The sequence below is a fragment of the Astyanax mexicanus genome, chromosome 19 (genome assembly GCF_023375975.1).
Source record: "Astyanax mexicanus isolate ESR-SI-001 chromosome 19, AstMex3_surface, whole genome shotgun sequence".
NCBI classification, from domain to species: Eukaryota; Metazoa; Chordata; class Actinopteri; order Characiformes; family Acestrorhamphidae; genus Astyanax; species Astyanax mexicanus.
Window position 1 is genome coordinate 1,721,503 of NC_064426.1, and position 22,797 is coordinate 1,744,299.

A 22,797-nucleotide genomic window follows, 5' to 3' on the forward strand; every position below is an offset into this window, starting at 1 on the left:
AAATCAACATCTGCATAACATCAAAAATCTATCCACAATATATAAATATCAATTCAGAATACTGTGTGTACTCCAAGATTAGGCTTTATTCCTGTTTTCGGAAACTGTCCCAAAGAGTTTAAAAGGTCTTATCTAATAAAGGTGATGACCAGGGATGGGTTTTAATGGATATAGGCTATGACTTCAATTTCCAATCAAAATTATAGGTCTATATAGGGGTGGGCGATATGGCCCTAAAATAATATCACGATATTTCATGGTATTATTGCGATAACGATACTCTTGGCAATATGACAAAAAATAAATAAATACACTACTGCAACAAAACAAAACTTACATTTTATTACTGTATATGATATGATACAGCACACCCCTTGTCCCACATTCCATAGTATAGTTTATATTTTGGGTTAAAAGAATAGGACACCCGTTCCATCAAAATGTTTTCCATTAAAAAGTTTTTCCATATAGTTAAAGAAGGTGGCTGTGTCTCTTTCCATGAAAGTAAAATAGTTTTTGCCTATTAATGCAGAAGATAAAATCATTTTAGCTACTACTTTGCTAAGTTTACATACAGAGGTGTCACCTAATATCATTAGTCTTGGAGAAAGTGATATTTTAACATTTGTGATTTTAGATAAATGTTCAACAATACTTAACTCGATTGACTTATAGCTATGCAACATTTCTTATACTTCTGTATTGATTGCTTTATTTTATAGAATCTTTTTAGTGCTTATAACACTGGTGCTTATTCTTTTTTGTGTGCTATTAGCAAATCTTTTCGTTTGTTTGTTTGTTAGTTTGTTTGTTGTTTGTTGAGATTGATTAATGTGCTTTTTTCCTGTACATTGTAATTACTTTAAAACCAATAAAACATTAAATAACAAAAAAATAAAAAATAAAAATACAGCACACCCCTAACTGAAATATAAAAAATACAAGAATTTTAGCAGCTTTCTAACAGAAGTCAATGATCCAGAATGTCAGGATACTAATAATAATAATGCACTCCAAATATCTCCATATATCCAGGATTAAAGTAAAATAAATGATACTGGACATATATAATCTGTCTCTAGTAGATATATAATTGTAAATGAGAAATGTGTGAATTTTTCTGTTGCTTAAACAGTAACACAAGTAGGACCCTGCTGTGATCATTAGGGGTGGGTGATATGGCACGGTACTTCAGGGTATAATATCGTTCACGATATTCAAAAATGTTGGCGATATTATTGCGTACGATATGATATGGCACACCCCCAGGTCTATACAATGTTTGGAGATTTAATGATAGAAATTTGGAACTCCCAATCTGTTTACCACAGCACATCTAACAGCAAACCAACAAAGATGAAGACTTGTAAGACATGAGTTTTAGAGTCTTACCTAGTAAAGGTGAAGGGTCTGGGCATTGCTGGAGCTCCTCAGGTGTGTCAGTAATGTTGGGGATGATGTGAGGAAGGTTGGTGGTGGGTTTAGACTCCTCTTCACTGCTTTCTCTATTAAATGTCAGCTTCCTTTGGCCTGGCTGGGTTTGTATAGAAGGCTGTTTGAAGTCCCAAGACTTCACATAGTACAATAAAGTCACAGAAATGTGGACAAAACACAGGAGCACGACCAGAGTGCAGATCCTGTGGAGGAAGGTGAAATTCCCAGTGGGTTCGCGCATTTTTACAATTTTTTATCCTAAAAAAATTCCAAACTAAACTACCTAACTACGATTTTACCAGGTAGAAAACGTAGTAAAAAAACGCTAAATATTTTTTAAAGCTAATGTAAGTTTTATAATTAAAAATAAACAGCTATTTGCTGATTTATCCGTTAGTTTTTGGCTTGTTTGTGAGTTTTTTCGCCCCTCAGACTGAGCTAAAGCTTTTCTCTGCCCCTCTTCCTGCTTATCAGCTGCATTTCAGAAGAAGCTAATCCTCAAAATAAAGTGAAAAAAGTGAATAAATCCAGCGAATCACAGCTTAAATTAGGCAGCTGTCAGGTTTAAAGATCACATTTATGTTTTCTCTGAGTTTAAAATGTTATATAAGCTATTTTAAGGCGAGTTCTGAGGAGAGAAACCCTCTCGCTGCCGTTAGTTAGTCAGTTGTGAGGTTGTGAGGGGAGCTAAGCTAAGTTAGCTGCGCTGCTAACTCTATCTCTATACTCTAAAATCTATAAACAGCCCGTAAACTCGCTAATGATACCGAAAAGCGAAATAACCAGGAAATAACGACGAAATTCCGAAGATTCCCCGCATGCTGAAGCTCCGTAGGTCGCGGTTAATCCGGAGTTTCCTCTTCTGTTGTAAAAGTTGCTCCGCTGGATGGTGAAAGTAACGGAGAGGAGGCGGATTTGACAACTCAGAGCACATAGCAGCCCAGCACTGCGGATCTACGCTAACTGCGCAACGCTGCGGTACTCCGGTTACTACGGTGATTACGGTATTGCGGTAATTACGGTAACTACACATGTTGCGTTGAGCGTGGCGTTCAGCCCCTAAAGTGACTTCATGTGAAAAAATAAATAAATAAATAAAACAAATAATGCATGTTCACGACTTATTAAAACGTGAGAACGAGGTCCTAATGCATGGCCACGCTAATAACTGTATTAATTATTTTTAATTTCTTTTAAGTTTCTTATTTTTTTAAGTTCACTACTGTTAAAAACTATGAAGTAAAACAAACAAACAAACCAAAAAACTTTATTAGTGTGCTTTTTTTTGTGTGTAAAAATGTGTAATGCATAGCCACGGTAATATTTTTATGAACATTTATTTATTTTTTTAGTTTTCTTTTGTTTTACAGTTTGCATACAATGTTTTAAACAGAATTGACCATTTTTATATATGAAACCTGTATGTTTTCCCTGAAAATAACTACTTTGTAAAGCTATCAATTAAAACAAACAAACAAAAAAAAAACTTAATTGCTGTGCATTTTAGTGTGTAAAAAATAAATAAATGCGTGGCCTTAAAACAACAGTTGTTTTCAAGGAACACATACATATATAATATATAAACAAATTACAAATCCCTTTCAAAAGTACTGGAGGAAAACTATGAAAACTATGATCACCTGACTCGTAGCATCTTAGGGACTGGTGGGAAATTTGATGGAAGACTGAAATGTGTTTCTGTGTAAAAACGATGAATCATTTATAAACGAGCTCCATATGAACACGTTAGTTTTGGACTGGCTCTTTAGCGCCATCTGGCGTTTAGATAATGTAAACACCTCCTCGAGCTGTTCTTCTGTATCCAGCTTATTCTGCATGAAGATAAGGAGAGGGCAATGTTTGTTTAATTTGTGTTGGAATAGATTACACCCACAGTAATAATAAACATACAGAATGAGTAATATACAGTTCATTCATTCATTACTCTGTAGGTAGAAGTATAGATACTAGGGTTTAATAAAATACTTCTGTAGAGGTTGAAGTATCAACTCAAGCTTTTTACTCTTTAAGTAAAAGTGTAAAAGTACTGCATTTAAAATGACTTAAGTATAAAAGTAAAAGTTATGTAAGAATAAAAAATAAAGCCATTAAGAACAAAAGCTTTGGCCACGCCCACAGAGTCCTATAGTATACTACCCCTCCCCCTCCCCTTTCCAAAACACCTTTTTCTAAAAGGCTTAATGACTCTAATTATCTATTAAAATGTACCTGGACGATACTGTTCGCTTAAAACAGATGTTTGTTTCTCGGTGTTTGGCGACACATAGCGGAAAGTATTGGAAGAACAGCTGGTAAAAACATGAAACAACACAAAAGTTTTATTCTTTATCTTATAAAAGGGTCATAGTATGCCAAATTGGATTTTTTTTCCCTTAATTTGGCAATTTTTTTCCACCTTTGTGTAAATTATAACATATTATGCAACCTATGCATACTTTGTCTGCATACAATTACAGAAACGTATTTTTGAACACTGGACATTTTTAGCTTCTCTGCAGTTATACTTAATAAACACAGTATGACTTATAAAATATGTTAGCTAACATTAGCTAACATAGCTAGATAAACAGATAGATAAATAGATGACAGAAAAAAAGTTTTTTTTTTGTTTCTTGAAGCTGCTTTAAAAAAAAATAAAAAATGTAAAATATGTCATAAAATCTGTTCTATTTTAAAAAACGGTTTATTTAATATATCATAACTTTTTCACACTTTCATTTTTTTTAGATCAATTTTTAGGTCAAATTATGGTCAAATTATGTACAATTATGTCTTCAAAAAATTATAAGTAACAAGGTACAAATGTAAGAGAGACTATTTCCAGACAGATTATAATTCAAATAAATATTAAATATAAACAAATTAAAAATGGAAAAGAAAACATTTAAAAAACTTGAGTTAATTAGAAATTTCAATATAACATCAATATAAATAAAAGGGTAACACAATATAATATTTTGTTTATTAAACGCAATAAATATGTAAAAGGTCATAGGTTTTATGCACGTATTGGAAGTGCGTTAGATCGACCTAAATCTAAATAAAATATGAAAAAATATTTATTTTATTTATTTTGCATTAAAATAGAGAGCAAGGCGGTGGCAGCAGCGGGTGACGTCACGCCCACCGCCGCCCTTGCCACGCCCCGCGCAGGCCCCGCCCCGCCCCGCGAGCTGCAGAGCACGGGGATGTGTTGGAATGCGCGCGAGCTGCTGGAACTTCTGTAAACTAGTAAACTCGAGTTTTACTTAATTTCTGCTCATAAAACCCCGATAATACCGAACTAAAGACCGGGATCAGCGCGCGGGAGGAGCGGAGAGACCCCGGGTAAGAGTTTTATACAGTTTCGGGCTTTGATTCAGACTCTTAACTCTTAGTAACAGCGAGTTTATACACGGATACAGAGTGAAAACATGGAGGCGCGAGACAAGGCGCTGTCCAGCAGGACCACGGCTAAACAACCCGCCAGAACCCAGCAGAACCCGCTCACACAGAGCCCGAACACCGCCAGAACACGACCAAACACTTTAACACACACAATCTGTCGAATTATTAGGTTTAAACGCGTTTTTTGGAGGTTAAATGGGCGAAACGCGGCGGGGGAAAGTTGTGAAGTTGAGTGATCAAACGAACTTCAGCGAAAAAGCGAGAAAATAGCTTTATTTAGCGTTTTTAGCTTCATTAATCACTAAATAAGCGTTTTTTTTCAGCGTGTTTTCTGTGTGTTTTAAGCGTGTTTAGAGCGTGACAGCGTGTTTAAAAGCTGGACAGCGCCTCTGCGTGTGAAGCTATTTCCTGCTGCTGAACTTTCCTCTGCCGGAAATCCTCGCTTTACAACTTTTAAAGTGACGTTTAGCCTCAAAACAGCTCAAAAACTCGATGTTTCACCGCGTTTTAACCGCTGTTTAACTCTATACGAGTGAAAGTTAGTGTTAAAAGAGGTTTTAAGGTGGTTTTAAGGATGTTTTAACGCTGCTGAGAGGGTTTTTTGTCGTGCTCTGGGAGCTGTCCAACAACGGCGGTGTTTTTAAGCTCGACAACTTTAAAAAAAGAGTTGTTTCTGTTATTTATATCAGTGTGATTCTTCGCTTTTATGCAGTATAAAGAGTTTATAGTGTAATGTTATCCTACAGATTGGGTCTGAATGGTGTATTTCTCGCTGTTTGAGTAGAAATCACAGCTGTGAGCTGCAGGCTGGAGCAGGGGGGAGTTTGGTGCTGTTGTTGTAAAATGGCCGAACTCGAGTTCCTCAGCATGTAAACGTGGAGGAGGCCCAACTTCAGCAGCTCCACTTGAACACAGTTTATTCAAGATTAAAGACTAATTTAAATAAGTATAACCTGTTTTCTTTCATATTTTACTTAAATAAATCCTTAAATATGAATTTATTTAATTGAAAGTTTGGTTTTATAGATAATAAGACAGCTTGAAGTTTATAACAGCTGCAGTTTTTTAGAGTTTCTCAAAGTTTAAAGACCAATTTAGATATTTCAAACCGTCTTTCTCTCTTTTTCTTTCTTATTTAACTATATCAATTCAAACAAAGTGTTAAGTTTTAATTTAAGCTTGGTTTTAAAGCTGTTAGGGCACTTTGACATTATTGGGTTTGACATTAAGCATGAGAAGACAAAAGTATAACTTTATAACCAGTCTTTTTTAATGTTTTACCTAAATAAGCCCTTAATGTTTAATTAATTTAATTAATAAATTATCTTTAAGTTTAAGTTTCAAAAAGAAAATAGATTTAGACCTAAAACCTGAGCAAGCTTAGTTATGTTAGTATTGGTTTCTGTCTTCAGATCCATTTCGTAACCCTTTTTCTCCCTTTATTAACTTTGTTTTACCTGCATAATTTAAGTTTTAATTTAAGTTTGAATTTAAGCATGAAAAAAAAGAGATCTTATTATTTTACCTACATAAGCTCTTGATGTTTAATTTATTCAAACAAAAGCCTGATTTTAAAGATGGTAAGACAGCTTGGAGTTTGAGTTTAATCAAGAGAACAGATTTATTAATACCTCTATTGGAGTTGGTATTTGTTTCTGTCTTGAAACAGCTCCAGTTTATCATATTTTCTCAAAGTTTAAAGACCAATTTGTAACTTGTTTATCCCCTTTTCTCTTCATTATTTTACCTAAATAATATGTTAAGTTTTATTTCAAGCTGGAGCACCTTGACATTGTTTTGTCTGGACCTAAGACTGAAAAAGATCAATTTAGATCTTTCTAACCTTTTTGCTTTATTATTTTACCTAAAAAAAAAAAGCCCTTAATTATTAATTTATTAAATTAAAAGCCTGGTTTTACACAAACAAGCTCTTTAATTTGAATGTTGCCAAGATGTCGAAGATTTCTGACAACATTAATAATGAAGTTTTTATTTGGTAGTTTCTTTGTTTTAAGCTGTATATTGAGATATTCTGCAAATTTACCTACCAATTTAAGTATAAATATGTGTGCAGGCCTTTGCATTGAGTTTGAAAATACATTTTAGAGAGTTTAAGGCCATTCCACTCTTATTTTTCTCTCTCATTTTCTTCAAATAACCACTTGCTGTTCTAGTTGAGCCTATTTTAAGGGCTGTTCAAGCACTTTAACATTATTTAATTTGAAGTTCATCATAAAAATTATGATTTTGGGCTGGAAAGCGACAAGAGGTTTGTAGTTAATGTTGTATTTAAAGATCTGAGCCTCGTTCACAGAGAAAAACGAGACAATGTTGGCTAAACTGAATGACTGTGAGTCATGAAGGACATGTCCATACATGGCTCTCGGCCTGAACCGAGCGGTGTGCTGTGATTCCCGGCGGAGGCCACACTCGGGCTGCTGACCTTTCTGTAAAATGATGGCTGTATTTAGTCTATCGGCTCTTTATGAGCAGGATAATGCTGCCAGTGTGTGTATTCTCCACATGTGTGCATGTTTCTCCTCCCGCTGTTGTGGAATGTAATTAAAGGAGGGGCTGCAGATCTCTGTGAATAACACACAGCTGCTATTGTTGTTAAAACCAGGCGTTTTATTTTCACATTTGGACAGATTTACGAATTAAATGAGACATCAGTGTGGGGATCTGGAGAGTGACGTTTGAGAAGAGTGACGTTAGGAATGAAAATGGTAGTTTAGCCTGGTCTGTGATTGACTACAGGAGTTATTTTAGCTGTTTAAACTTAAATAATTATTATATTGTACTTTTTTTTGTTTGATTTTCATTTTAGCTTTTCTTTGGAGGTCAGCTAGGGCTGGGTGATATTGTAAAAAAAAATACAAATAAAATAAAGAACTCTTTATGCGGCTGTGAGTTTAATATTTTGCACTTTTTCATATTTTACATCTTGTTCAGTATAAAAGCTGCTGTAAGGTTGAAGAAGCTGCTTGCCTTTCTTAAAAAAAACAGCTATATTAATTTTTTTTTAAAATCTATTTCAAATTATATCCCATTTCCTACCCAATTTGAAAGACCAATTATCCAACCCACTCACTAGGACTCTCAGAGGAAAGCACAGCGACTCTGTTCCTATACATTAGCTCACAGATGTCTTGTGCTGATCCACATCACCGTGGTAGTGATAAGGGGAGAGAGTGCCATCTACTGTACCCACTCAGAGAGAGCATGGCCAATTGTGCTCTCTCAGACTCCGGCTGCTGATAGTAAGAAGCATCATCCGGGATACTACTGTCTTCTGATTATAGTGGTTCATGTTGGTTCATCTTCTTCAGGGAGTCCTATTCTAATGGCAGTATGTCTCTACTATAAAGACTTGACAAGCTGTTTGTGTGTGTGCATTTATTTAGACGTATATAATGCAACTTCTGTTGGTGACCCTCAATGACTCTGTTTTACTCAATGACTGTTTTTGTTTTGTTTACCTGCAGCTGATTGAGCATGGCTGCTCAGGCAGTGTTCCCCGTGACCTCGGGCATTTTTGTGCCATCTTGTGGAATCCCATTGCCCGAAGATGGCCATGAAATCACCGAACTCCCCCGCACAGATCTGCAAACACCTCAGCTGGTGTTGCTTGCCAATGTGGCTTTGACATCTGAGGCATCTCCAGGCGAGTATGCTGCGGAGGAGAAGGAAATGGTGGAATTAAAGAACGTTGGCTGCAGCAGCTACTCGGACAGCGAGGAGGAGGAGAACACGGTTTCCTACAACTATGAGAACTCTGAAAACTCTGCGTACCTTGAGGATGATGCTACAGAGCATGCCGAACCAGAGCCGGTGGAGGGAATTATCGTAAAGGTCACCGTCGGTGGCAGCGAGACCTCGCCAGAGGACCTCTCGAAATCTCCAAACTCAAGCCCGACTGAACGCACAACTGGCGGGAAACGTAAGCAGAACCAGGTGATTGGGCCCGCAGCCTCGGCAGAGCCTCCCAAGAAGAAGAAGAAGCCTTTCTACTGCAAACCCTGCCAGTTCCAGGCCGAATGCGAGGAGGATTTCATTCGCCACATCCGCACCCACAGTGCCAAGAAGCTCATTGTGGTCAACAGTATGGGAGAGTCCGACGACGAGGCGACGAACGACCCGGCTAAGCAGCAGGGTTCAGAAAACGGCGCTTCAACATCCAAGGGGGTGATCCGGTGTGAGCGCTGTGGCTACAACACCAACCGCTACGATCACTACATGGCTCACCTCCGGCACCACAAGAATGAAGGGGATGACCAGAGGGTGTTTAGGTGCACAATCTGCCCCTACTCTACCGTCAGCCAGTACCACTGGAAGAAGCATCTGAGGAATCATTTTCCCAGCAAGCTTTTTACCTGCAACCAGTGCTCTTACTTCTCTGACCGGAAAAATAACTACATACAGCACATTCGCACCCACACAGGTATGAAGACTTATATAATTATTATTACCAATTGAATTTAGTGTGCAGAATGTGCAAAACTACTATTACTATTGCGATTGCTATTGAAATAAACAAAGATTGATTGTGTAAAATGTACAAAATCTGTGCCAGTGTGAATATTTCACGTATTGTCAATCTCTGTTGTCAAGGTGAGCGTCCCTTCCAGTGTATATACTGTGAATACTCAAGTTCCCAGAAGACTCATTTGACCAGACACATGAGAACGCACTCAGGTTGGTGAAAATCTGATCTTTCTGGATACATTTGCTAATTTGTTCAGTACTTGTTTTAGTGCATTGATTTCAATACAGTAAGAATAGCACAAGTGGTGTTTTCTTTTTCTTAGCTCGGCTGTAACCATCTCCATTTTGTCACTAAATCTCTTTCTCTTTTGTTGCGTACCATGGAGCCAGATGGCTTTGGATAAAATGGTAATAAAAGGTTTGTGTTACTGGGTGACTGAGTTTTGTACCGTGATTAGGTTGTGTTTGTCGTTTTTGTATACGTTTCCCTGCATGAGTCTGGTGTTTATGCTTATTCCCACACAAACAAAGAAAATAAAAGACGCATTGTTTTTAAACTGACCCCATGCCTTTCATATGTCTCTAATAGGTGAGAGGCCTTTCAAATGTGACAGCTGCAGCTACTTGGCAGCCAATCAACATGAGGTGACCCGCCATGCCAGACAGGTCCATAATGGGCCCAAGCCGCTGAGCTGCCCTTACTGCCAGTACAAGACGGCTGACCGCAGCAACTTTAAAAAGCATGTTGAGCTACATGTAAACCCACGCCAGTTTTTGTGTCCAGTGTGCAAGTATGCGGCGTCCAAGAAATGCAACCTGCAGTACCACATCAAATCCCGACATCCTGGATGCTCAGATATCTCCATGGATGTTTCAAAAGTTAGGTTGAGGGTTAAGAAGGCAGATGGAGACGACTGTGCCAGTCCTACAAATGGAAAACAGTCCGAAGATTTGGGGCAGCAGAATGAAGAGTTGGAGTCAGACACAGACTCATGCGGTGCCATCAATCTTTCAATCAAAAAGAAAGGTAGAGCTAGTTCTGTGCATACTGCAGACACAGGGACTACCAAGAAAACTACAGATGGACTTAGGAGAGAGAGATCTGGAAAGACTATTCATCACACATATGAGAAAAAGTCACAAAAGAAGACTGCACCGAAGAATGAGGGGAAAGAAATGAGTATCAAGAAAGTGAAAAGCAAAGCAGTACAGAAGCCTGACCCCACCGAGAAAGAACCGGCAAGCTCTGCTCGAAAACAAAACAGTAAAAAGGACAAGGAGCTGAAAAAAGTGGAACGACCTACCCCTAAATCTGCTGAGAAAGTCATCAAGCGTCACTCCAGAAAAGAGAAGGCTACTGAGGACACCTGCGAGAAGGAGACAACTACCAGAGATCAGACTGTTACAGAAGAGGTGCAAATATTGGATCTGGAGAACAGACAAGAAACCGAAAGACTGCAAAAGGAAACAAGAGGAAACACTCAGAAGCAGAAAGAGGAGAACGAGAAGCTTCAGAAGGTGGATAAGAAAGAGAATAACGCCAAGGAATCCAAGAAAACTCAGCTCAAGAGGCAGTCGAGAGTGGCAAAGATTGATGCTGAAGAAAAGACTTGTGATATCGTTAAGACAAACGGACTAAAACGTAAAGCAGAGACCACAAACTCTCCACAGATCGATTCCTCCAACAAGGATGGCTCACCAGAAAAAGTAAAACGCAGGAAAGTGATTGAATCTGATTCAGAAAAGCCATCCTCAAGTGCTGCCACACCTGCAGAGGATAGAGTCTCAAAGGGTAACAGCAATAAGAGCAGAAAGAGTACAAATAAGGCAGATGTGTGTGTAGCAGAGTCTGAAGTACCTAAACAAGTGAAAAACGTCTCTGTAGGCAAAATAACAAAACCTTCACAAGTGGAAACATCACTTTCTACAGAACCTGAACGAGAACCTGAGCAGCCTACCCTAATGCAGCAACAGGTGGAGAAGCCTGCCTCACAGCAAAAGATGGAGAAGACTTCCTTGCCACCAAAGCTGAAGCAGCCTACCTTGCAGCAACATCTGGAGAAGCTTGCTTTACAGCGAAACGCAGAGAAGTCATCTGTGAAGCAGCAAAACCCAGAGAAGCCTTCCTTGCAACAAAACCTGGAGAAGAGTGCCTCGCAGTTGGAGAAGCCTGTCCTGCAGCCACAGCTGGAGAAGCCATCTATGAAGCAGCAGCCGATGAAACCTGCCTTGCGACAACAGCCAGAGACGCCTTCCTTGCAGAAGTGCCTGGAGAAGCCTGCCTTGCGACAAGACCAAGAGAAGTCTGCCTCGCTGGAGCATCCAGAGAATCCTTCCTTGCAGAAACAACAAGAAAAGGTTGCATTGCAGAAACAGCCAGAGAAGGTTGCACTACAGCAACAGCCAGAGAAGCCTTCAATGCAGAAACATCTGGAGAAGCCTGCCTTGCAGCAGTGCCCAAATAAGCCTGTGTCGCAGAAACAGCCAGAGAAGCCTGCCTACCAGAAACAGGCAGAGAAGCCTGCCTCCCAGAAGCAGCCAGGGACTCCTGCTTCACAGCAACAGCCAGAGAAGCCTGCCTCGTGGAAACAGCCAGAGAATCCTGCTTTGCAGAAACAGCTAGAGAATCCTGCCTCCCAAAAACAGGCGGAGAAGTCTTCGTCACAGAAACAGCTAGAGAATCCTGCCTCCCAAAAACAGGCGGAGAAGTCTTCGTCACAGAAACAGCTAGAGAATCCTGCCTCCCAGAAACAGGCGGAGAAGCCTTCGTCACAGAAACAGGCGGAGAAGCCTTCGTCACAGAAACAGGCGGAGAAGCCTTCGTCACAGAAACAGGCGGAGAAGCCTTCGTCACAGAAACAGGCGGAGAAGCCTTCGTCACAGCAACAGCCAGAGAAGCCTGCCTCGTGGAAACAGCCAGAGAATCCTGCTTTGCAGAAACAGCTAGAGAATCCTGCCTCCCAAAAACAGGCGGAGAAGTCTTCGTCACAGAAACAGCTAGAGAATCCTGCCTCCCAAAAACAGGCGGAGAAGTCTTCGTCACAGAAACAGCTAGAGAATCCTGCCTCCCAGAAACAGGCGGAGAAGCCTTCGTCACAGAAACAGGCGGAGAAGCCTTCGTCACAGAAACAGGCGGAGAAGCCTGCCTCAAAGAAACAGCCAGAGAAGCCTGCTTTGCAGAAACAGACAGAGAATCCTGCCTCCCAGAACCAGACGGAGAAGCCTTCTTCACAGAAACAGCTGGAGGACTCTGCCTCGCAGAAACAGCCAGATGAGCCTGCCTCAAAGAAACAGCCGGAGAAACCTGCCATACAGCAACACGTGGAGAAACCTATTTTACCACAAGACCTAGAAAAGCCCAGCTCAACAGAAGATAAGGCCACAAGTTGCTGCTCAACCGTAAGCAGTGAGACTGTTGCTACTAAACAGAAACCCACAATAAGAGAGACCTTACAGCAGGTTTCAGGGAAAGCATCTGTAGAAGAAAAACTGCCTCAGGCCACAAAGAAGAAGGCCACTGCCAAAAGAAAGAACAGGACCACCGTTAAAGTGCAGGAAACATCACAAGTTGCTGTTGAAAGTGATGAGATCCCATCCCCGACTGAAAGTGAAGGTGACCCAGGGTTCAGCCAGGAACCCGTGGTTGAGAGTCCTACTCTGGAACTGCCTGGACCAACACGAGCCAGGCCAACAGACGCAGAGGACGACGAGGGTATCCACAGCCATGACGGAGGTAGTGACATGAGCGACTGTGCCTCGGAAGTAAGTTACGACTCAGGACTCAATGGGTTGGCGAACGGCATGGAGAAACTTCCGGAAACGCCCACTGAAGAGCTTCCGTCTCCCACCCAGCTCCTCAGTCACACTTGTGTCTTCTGTGACCGTACGTTCCCTCTGGAGATGGACTACCGGCGGCACCTGAACCGCCACCTTGTGAATGTGTATTACCTGGAGACGGCCACACAGAGAAACAAGTGATGTGTGGACTTTGTACGGAACATTTTTCCCTTCTTTTTTCTTTTTAAAAACTTTCTCAGCATTAAGCCAACAACATTCTCTTTTTCTGGATTAATGTCCTGCACTCGTAGTACATTTTATACAATTGATGAAGTTCCAAGCAAAACATTTATTCAAGCATAATCATTCATTCATTATGTTCTGATTAACTGAGACTGTAGTCTTTAAAAGAAAAGAAAATCTTGTATGTTTCACAGTGTTTTAAATAGTGGTGGTATTGTGCGCTTCTACGGTAATTTACGTTACATAAGAAAAAATTCCACCCACAAGATTTCTTGGGCAAAACAATGGATAATGTAAGCACTTTCTGAAGATCTGTAATGTGGAAATACAATATATAATTTGATCATTTGAACCATAATCAGGAAACATAGTCATAATCAGCTGAAATTTCATTTAGAAGCGCACATTTGACACAAAACTATTTTAAAAAACACTGTAGACTACACAATTTGTGTTTTAATATGAAATAATTCAGTGGTGACAAGTAAAATTACGTAATTTAGAGGGCGTTTTGTGAAAAATGTTTTGGTTTATTGTTGTGGTAATGCAGCTACACTATATGGACAAAAGTCAAAAAAGTATTGGGAAACACCTGCTTGTTCTTGTACTAAATCAAGGGTATTGTCTTGTTTTTGTTAGAGTAACTGTCTCTCTACTGTTCGGGGAAGACTTTCTACTAGATAATGGGATGAAAACTAACCTCAAGTTGTTCCACTCCTCCACAGCTCAATTATCGGGGGTTTATACCCCTCTTGCCCCCAATGGGCGTTCGTTATGGTGCCAGCAGGTTCATGTTTGCCTTTATTAGAAGGGGTGTTCTCAAACTTTTGCCCATATAGTGTATCTGAATACTAAACCAAGCAAAAGGTCAATTTCTTAGTTGAGTAAAGATGGAGGGATCCTTAACGGACGAAAGAAAGGCATCGCTCTCTCTTTCTCTTGTTTTTTTTATTCTCCTCTTTTATTGCCACACTGCTGCACAAGGGAGGGCCACCACCATCCCTCCATCCCCGCTGAGAGCTGAGATTTAACAGAGCCAGGTGGTCAGACTCTGAATAGCCGTGGGCAGAACGGAGCTCTCCAGCCTTTTGTACGGCTCCACTCGACCTCAGCGGAGTCACAGCGAGAGAGAAAAAGCGAGAAAAAAGAGTGAAAGAAAGAAAGAGAAAAAGAGAGGGAGGAGAGTTTGTGAATGCGAGAATGAAAAAGAGCATTAACATTGGTGTGCATGACCAAAACCGGTCTGTGTCTTTGTAAAATACAGTTTAAGGGACCCTCGACAGCCGGCGTCGTCGTCATCTATGCCCCATCCTTGGTGTAGAACTTCTTCAGAAGAACATTGGTGGATTAACTTCATGCAGTAGCTCCTTAACCATGGACATGTATGATGGACAGTAACCAAAACATGTAGAAACCAGTTAGAAAGCCAAACTTTACTTTTACCTTTTCTACAGTTGGTACAGTTGAGTGTTTTGTGTTCGAGTTCTAATCTAGAACAGTGGCTTGCATCCCTTTCTGATTTGGTTCTGGAGAATCTCCTCTTCTGCACATTTTAAGAGTTTTTCACGTCTACAGTTGGTGTGCTCTGGTTCAAATTAGTGAATTTAGAGCATTTTCTCCTTGATTTGGTTTCTAAAAATGAAAATCTGCCTGATCTGGCCCATAGTTGGGTCAGATAGAGGTCATCACCACATTTTCACCACAAATAAAACCAACACACTCAAATGGGAAAGGCTAGTCTTGGTATTACCAGCATTTTTAATGGAGATTTTCCATTTAAAAAGTGATCTAAACACTATGGGGCTGGTTTCCCAGACAAGAATTAAGCCTTAAAACTTTTTGGAGCATTTTGGAGATTTTCCACAGAAAGGAAAATATATAGTCTACTCCTAGGCTTAATTCTTGTTCAGAAAACTGACCCTATGTGTTCGCCCAGAAAATTAACCAATAAAAAGCCTTTTAAAGCTAGTTGAAGGTAGGAAACCACCTAACGGTTGCAGGCCAGGGGGTTCTCCAGGACCAACATTGAGAAAACACTGCTGTAGAAGACTTCTTTTTTTGTTCATCTTCTTTTATGCTTTCTTAGGCCACGTCGACATATATCCAGATATTTTTTTTTTTTAAATTAAGGTTTTGTTATTGCTGTGTGGACAGTCAAAACAGTGCTTTATATTTCTAGCTGAATCTCGATTGCCTCCATGTTTCCTAAGAAATTATCCACATAAGTCATTAATAAAACTACAACGTCTATATACACACACAGCACTAGAATTTTAGGTTTTCCACTTGTGATTATTATTGTAAATACTCTTCTAATACAGATATATAATGCTCTGTTTAGATTTAGAATGTCAGTGCTGTGCAGTTCCCCTTTGTTGATGACGTATGATGTGACATTTTGGCGGTTCCACTAAAAATGGTGGAAACACAGGCTGGTTCTCTAAAAAGCACCACGGTTCTCATAAGCCTGAAAAGAGTTCTTTTGATGGAAGAGCGATATTAGAGTGTAGTGGTTGAATCTATTGTATTAGCTTTTCATTCTTCTTTATGGTGGGTTGATGCCTCACTTTATGAGGTACTCTATATCGCCCCCTACAGGGCTAGCATGCTTGGAATAAAATCTTAGTTTTTATTAAAAATATCTGGATATGTGTGGGTGAAGCCTCAATTTCACAGTTTGGTCCAAAGATGATTTTATATTCTCATTCATGTGCCTGTTGCGGAAACATACACTGTACATATTACTCAACTGTTTCATTGTCTTCATTGTTTTTCCTCTTTTTTTAGGTTTGTTTTTGTTCATGCGTCTGACAATCATTTTTTTGGTTGTTTTTTTTTGTGTTGATCTTTTTTGTGTTTTTTTTTTTTTTCCTTTTCAGTGTGTGCATGTGTATTTGTTGGTTTGTGTGAGCGTGTCTTCATGAGGTTGAACTTTTAAGGTGGACTTTTCTCCTTTTGCGATTTTTCCTGAAGAGTAATTCAGATCTCAGTGCCACAGGAAGAATTTCCTCGAAATTCATTTTTGTAACTCCAAAGCCGACCCAAGCTGGCATTATGTTGGTTAGACTGGCATTCATCTGTGCCATGTAAAAAAATATATATATATGTACAAAAATGTGTTTGGGGGGAAAAAAAACGTATAAATGGATGCCTTTAGTGAATTCAGTAATAGTGCAATAATGTATATTGGATATCAAACCAAAGCAACCTCTAGGCCCCTCCCCCTGTAACTGGTCATCCACTGGTTAAACAGCTTAAACACCCCCCTAATGTAATGCACTCGTAGACGGTTAGAGGAGTTTCTGTAAATTTGAGTCTGATTTAGTTTATGTTTAATAGAGATTTTACTTACTGACCTTTTCTTTTCTATGGAATCTAAACTGAAATCATATCTCCTTTGTTTTACAGATGTAATCAAAAGAATAAAAAAGTCACTTGTTTTAATATGTGAGGTAGACATTTAGTATCAGCTGTAATGTTTGATCTTTAGAACTGTGATCTATTTCCCACGAGGAAATTAAATTGGCTTTTTACAGGAACGGTTTCGGTTAAGTGTGTTTTGTGCCTTATCACGTGTAAAGAACCAAGATCTGAATAAAAAAATATATTGATTCCTAAATGTGTGCCTTGTTTTCTTGAATTAATGCATATTTTTACTAAATTTGAACATTTAAAAATATATATTTAATTAATTATTCATTTATATGTAATTATTGGTGTCAGAAGTGGATAACTTAGTGCACTAGATAGTGATCTTGTTATATCCCACTGTTCTGATTGGTTAAAAAAAAAGAACTTAAAGATTCATTTTATCAATATTATATATTTTTCTGCTCTAAAATGTTACAGTATGTCAATATATAAACAATATAATATATTGTGATATTAAATCATAATCTCTGTACCGCCAAGTTTTTTTTGCCAATACCCAGCCCTAGTAAATGTGAAGAAACAAAACAAAATTACTTTCTGTAATGATTTATTTAATTGTAATTTATTAACCGTATTAAACATCATTTTTACACTAAAGTATTTAAAGTAATGAGTCAAATATATACATAAAACTGTATCAATGCATAAAGACAGAGTGACCCGTCCAGACTTTCAGATGATTTTTCAGTTTCTCTTCCGTTCCTTCTGTACCGGGAGACTCCTGTTGTTAACAGTCTGGGGTTTCTTGGGTTTGTAGGCGGCAGATTTGCGGATGCGGTCTCCCTTCACATTAACGATGTGAGGAAGCAGCGGCGGCGTCCGTAAACACAGTCCTGCTGCTTTGGGAGCGTGAGCCCGCAACCGCAGACGCTCCCCCTGAGCTGCCGTCACCGAAACCCAACCTGACACAGACCAGAGTTCAGATCAGATTAGAGCTTTCTCTAATATTGTACTAAAATTTTGACCTAATTTAACCTAACAGACTGTGTTTGTCTATTTCCTTTATTTTATATAATCTGGATTTAGTTATTTGAAGTTATCAGGTGATTTACCTGCTGAGGACAGTTTGATGTCCGTCACCGCCGTCTTCACTCCTTGACCCTCCAGTTCAAAGTCTTGAGCTTCAAAAGGAGGAAACTCTTTCATGCGCTCTTTTCCACCCATTGGCACCTGAACAGGAAACAGAGGAGTGTGAACACTTACCTTCAGACCACCACCACCAGCAGATCACCATCAGACAACCATTAACAGACCAACACCTCCAGATTACCACCATCAGACCTCCATTAGACAACAACCAGATCCACCATTAGACCACCACCAGATCACCATTACACCTCCATCAGACCACCACCACCAGCAGATCACCACTAGATCACCATCAGACAACCACCAGACGACCATTACCAGACCAACACTAGACCAACACCTCCAGATCACCACCATTACACCACCATTGGGAACATTGGAAGCTGTTCTTTATATTGAATCAGATTTGCATGAGGAAAGGACCAATAGAAATGCTTCACAATAATTCTATGAACTCTTTTTACACTGATCTCCACTAAAGGTTAAGATGTTTTTCATGTTAGTATAAAGCTGCTGTTTTGGAGATAAAGGGTTTCTGAGGGTCAGCATTGATCTGGTGCTTTATCACACAGATATTAGTATTATTTGAGTTGTAACTCACAGCCAGTAGAGAGTTCCCCGCATGTTTATCGTAGACGGCGTCAGCCTTGTCCAAACTGGTGATGTGCACTGGAATTTGTGAAGAAGCGACGACCGTAAACCAGCACGACTGATTCCCCTGCGGACGGTAAAAGAGATCATTAATGATAATCAGAGATATATAGTGTAAAAGTAAAAGTACTAAAATACGGTATGTGTATCTACTGGAGTATTATTTTTTTACTTTACTACTGTAATGAAGTACTTAAAATACTGTATGTTTATCTACTGTAATATTACTCTTTCTTCACTACTGTACTGAAGTACTAAAATGCTGTATCTGTATCTACTGGAGTATTATTTTTACTTCACTACTGTGCTTAAGTACTAAAATACTGTATCTGTTCTCTATTGGAGTATTTTCTTTTTTTTTTTTCTTCAATACTCTTTATTCCTACCTCCAGGTAATCAATGCGTGCCAGCGCTCCCAGAAACAACACCATGCCAGGCTTCAGCAGAAACGTCCTCGGGGTGATGGCGTGTGTGGGCGACACTATCTTCACCTCCTGTTCGTTTAGCACACTGAGAACCTGAAGAAAACCCAAAAACATCGTCCCATTTCCACACTTCTGTTCCAAATTACCTTCAACTCATACACAACCTCTTACATCATCACTCACATCGTACTCCTTCATAATGCCGGGGGTATCGTAGAACCAGTGGGCGTCTTTAATCTCGTTATAGGGCAGCTCAGTCTCCACAGTGTCCGTGTCCTCGCGCGGTTTCCCTACGCTGTCCTCAGTAAGGTCCTCTCCGAAGCTGAGACTGTCCGGGTCGAACTCCACCAACTTCTTCTTGGACTGATCCACTCGGAACGTCCGACCGACCCGACCTGCAATCAGATCTCTGATTTATATAAAGCTACTGATATTTCTATTTGGGGTTAATTGGACCCCAGAATTTTAAACCTTCAGAAAATTATTAGAAATACATTTTTACAGATTATGTCATGTTATATGTGTTTGTTGACTTATTATAATTATTATTATATTCTTTACAAAAGACCTCCCTGTTAAAACATCTGGTTTTAAAATGTTCTTGACCCCAAAGAACATTGATGCCTACAACAGATAATAAGAGGGTATAAATACTGTGTTTATTAAAGAGAGTTTGTCGATTTCCTAGACTCAAATCAGGAATAACCCTGGACTATATCCTGTTTATTTTACAGCGAAAAAAAAGAAAGTTAAATCCATGTCCTCATGTGATTCTTTGAGCAATGCCAATGAAAAATCACTTTTATTTTTGATAATATATAGAATTATAACCTTTTATTATTTGAATTTTCTCTAGGTGGCTTAAAAGAGCGCCATTAAGAAGCAGATAGACTTCATGCTAAAGTACAGCTTTTAAACATGGTGGAGGTAGTTTCATACACTCTTACTGTAAGTAAGACCCCCAAAGTAAAGTACAGCTTTTAAACATGGTGGAGGTAGTTTTACACACTGATAAAGATCAGGGTTCTATTCAGTACAATAAAGTTAAAGCTAAACTCTAAGTACCTCTACTCTATTGTTGTAGCATAAAGGTTACAGCAGGTTCTCTACTCACCGACCAGGTACCCCTGCCTGCTGAACTGCCTGATCCTCTTCAGCTCCTCCGGGCTGAGGTCCTCCTCCGTCTCCTGGGCCGCGAGGCGCAGACGCTCCGCCCGCCGGAACAGCCGGTACGGTGTTGGATTGATGATGGGAAACTTCAGCAGGTTCAGTGTTGTTCCTTCATAAACAAGGATGAAAACAGAGTGTGTTCTATAATAAGTGTATAGTTCTATAATTACAGATACTACATAAATACTGTATCTACTGGAGTATTATTTTTACTACTTCACTACTGTACTTGGGTACTAAAATCCTGTATCTATATCTACTGAAGTATTATTTTTACTTTACTACCATACTGAAGTACTAAAATACTGTATCTGTATCTACTGGAGTATTATTTTTACTTCATTACTGTACTTTAGTACTAAAATACTGTATCTGTATCTACTGAAGTATTATTTTTACTTTACTACCATACTGAAGTACTAAAATACTGTATCTGTATCTACTGAAGTATTATTTTTACTTTACTACCATACTGAAGTACTAAAATGCTGTATCTGTATCTACTGGAGTATTATTTTTACTTCATTACTGTACTTTAGTACTAAAATGATGTATCTGTATCTACTGAAGTATTATTTTTACTACTTCACTACTGTACTTGGGTACTAAAATCCTGTATCTGTATCTACTGAAGTATTATTTTTACTTCACTACTGTACTGAAGTACTAAAATGCTGTATCTGTATCTACTGGAGATTTTCAGTATTTTAGTACTACATTTTACAACAAACTACTTGCAATACTTGAGTACAGAAAACGTTAAATACTTTAGTACTTCCACTTAAGTGTAAAGCTTAAAAAACACTTCTACTTAATTCACTTTTTTGACCGAGCACTTTTCGTTTTACTCAAGTCAAGGTCTCTAGTAATAATTCAGCACATAAAAAAACGATTAAAAAATAAACTCATCTAAAATATGCAATGAAGTATCATTAGAGTACAGATACAGTATTTTAGTACTTAAGTAGTGAAGTAATAAATAATACTTCAATAGATACAGATACAGTGTTTTGGTACCTAATTACTTAAGAAGTGAAGTAAAAATAATACTCTAGTAGATATAGATACAGTATTTTAGTACTTAAGTACAGTAGTGAAGTATTTCTTCATCTCAACTACACATTTTTGGTCAGAATGTTATGGTGAGTGTGTGTGTATATCTTCGAGAGAATATATATATAATATATATTACCTGGCCATGGAGAAATGGTGGCTTTGTGGATCACGTCTGAGGCTCTGGACTTGCAGTAGTCAGACTCCAGCAGGGTGTTGAACAGCGTAGACTTGCCAGCGTTGGCGGTGCCAACCAGATACACATCCCCCTTATACTTCCAGGACATCTGCAGCCTGGTGATCAGGTTCTCTATGCCGTACCCAGTCTTAGCACTGATGAGATGGATGTCTTTTTGGTCAGTGATGGCTACACCTGCGTCTGCACAATACTGCGCCAGCTGCCCTCTGATCCTCTTCAGGTAGTTATCTGTGTCTCCAGGCAGCAGGTCCACTTTGTTCCCCAAAATCACCACATGCTTGTTTTGGCCCACGAGTTGCGGCAGGTCTGGGACGATGGAGTCTGGGAGATCCAGAAGATCCACGATGAGCAGCACCAGCGCTTTCTGAGACTTTATTTTACCGACTATTTTCCTGTATTCCTCTTTGGACATTGTGACATTCAGAGCTTTCTGGTGGTGGACGAGTAGGAAGCAGCGCTGGCACACCGCCTGCTTTAAGGAGTCCTCCTCGATCAGCTGTTTGAACTTCTCGCTGGGGAGGTACCCAGGTACTTCAGGGATGGTACAGTGCATCAGGGCACCACAGCCGGTGCAGCAGGAGTCACTTACTGGAACTTCTGCGTCCGGCGTACCGTAGACTTTATGCTCTTGCTTCTTTTTCAATTTCTTCTTATTAGATGACTTTTCCAGTGGAAATCCCTCGTCGTGGAACTCAATGGACGCCTCTTGGTCCACCTCCTTGGTGGCAACATCTCTCAACGACTTCAATTGAAGCTCCAAGGCCTTGTGCCGCAGCTCTGCGCTGGTAATCTTGGGCGCTTTGTCCTCTTTGACCTTCATGGACTCAGTTACGCGAAGATGCTCTGGAACATCTTCTTGTTCTTGGTCCTGAACATCAGAAAACTCAAGAAAAGCAAACTCCTCCTCTTTATCTGGCTCTACAGAGGAGTACACTGCTTTGGTCTGATTAGGATGTAGAGTGGAAGATAATGAAGATGATCCTGATAATGACTGAAGTCTTTCTTTATGTATTTCAGTTCTTTCAGAGTCTTTTAAAGTCACTGTCACAGTGGTGTGAAATCTTAATCTTAAGCATTTAGTCCTGTCAACTGAAACACAGCTGTTTCTGCTACTTTGAGACAGAAGACCCGAGTAAAGGTGACACCATCTTCTGTTTTCTAGCTCTGACACACGTTTTAAACATTTAAGAGACGAAAACTGAACCGCAGATAGCTGTAATAATTTAAACATCGTGATAACATAAGCAATATATATCAATAAACCGATATAAACATTTATACATTACAAAAAGAAATCTCAGATCAACTCACGAACACACGTGAACACAGACAGGAGGAGTGTTTTCGTCTGTCGCTGGTAAAAGACGTCATCAGTGTTGTGTCGATTTCTGCTACCTGGTCAAAACTTGTTGCCGTGCTGTGTATTTTGTA

The 22,797-nt window shown here is 39.4% G+C and overlaps 3 protein-coding genes across 10 annotated transcripts in view; 1 reads left to right on the plus strand and 2 right to left on the minus strand.

The window, feature by feature from the left end:
- The window catches only part of b4galt1l (DP-Gal:betaGlcNAc beta 1,4- galactosyltransferase, polypeptide 1, like), a 45,562-nt gene extending 43,170 nt beyond the window's left edge, over positions 1 to 2,392 (minus strand). Inside the window, exon 1 of one of the 2 annotated variants that reach the window (XM_049468191.1) lies at positions 1,393 to 2,392. In XM_049468191.1, the coding sequence (XP_049324148.1) occupies positions 1,393 to 1,675 (283 nt within the window). In that variant the 5' untranslated portion in view covers positions 1,676 to 2,392. The remainder of the gene's footprint in view (positions 1 to 1,392) is intronic. The other variant, XM_022676434.2, reaches the window with a different exon arrangement.
- Positions 2,393 to 4,616: 2,224 nt separating this feature from the next.
- Positions 4,617 to 16,966, plus strand: rest (RE1-silencing transcription factor). 7 transcript variants are annotated; one of them, XM_049467956.1, is made up of 6 exons: positions 4,617 to 4,782; positions 8,328 to 9,283; positions 9,454 to 9,537; positions 9,917 to 12,189; positions 12,406 to 12,496; positions 12,632 to 16,966. In XM_049467956.1, the coding sequence occupies exons 2-6, from the start codon at positions 8,338 to 8,340 to the stop codon at positions 13,303 to 13,305; spliced, it is 4,068 nt and encodes a 1,355-aa protein (XP_049323913.1). In that variant the 5' UTR covers positions 4,617 to 4,782; positions 8,328 to 8,337; the 3' UTR covers positions 13,306 to 16,966. The 7 variants fall into 7 exon arrangements, with proteins under 7 accessions (XP_049323913.1, XP_049323911.1, XP_049323912.1 ...); XM_049467954.1 differs by having other exon boundaries at positions 9,917 to 12,172; positions 12,227 to 12,496; XM_049467955.1 differs by having other exon boundaries at positions 9,917 to 12,172; positions 12,227 to 12,442; positions 12,605 to 16,966.
- Positions 16,967 to 17,309: 343 nt separating this feature from the next.
- Positions 17,310 to 22,717, minus strand: noa1 (nitric oxide associated 1). Its single transcript, XM_007260333.3, has 7 exons — positions 21,307 to 22,717; positions 20,059 to 20,223; positions 19,128 to 19,339; positions 18,906 to 19,037; positions 18,470 to 18,586; positions 17,832 to 17,949; positions 17,310 to 17,681 (listed from the first exon to the last, which is right to left on the minus strand). Exons 1-7 carry the CDS (start codon positions 22,595 to 22,597, stop codon positions 17,464 to 17,466), a joined length of 2,253 nt encoding a protein of 750 aa, XP_007260395.3. The 5' UTR covers positions 22,598 to 22,717; the 3' UTR covers positions 17,310 to 17,463.
- Positions 22,718 to 22,797: the final 80 nt, after the last annotated feature.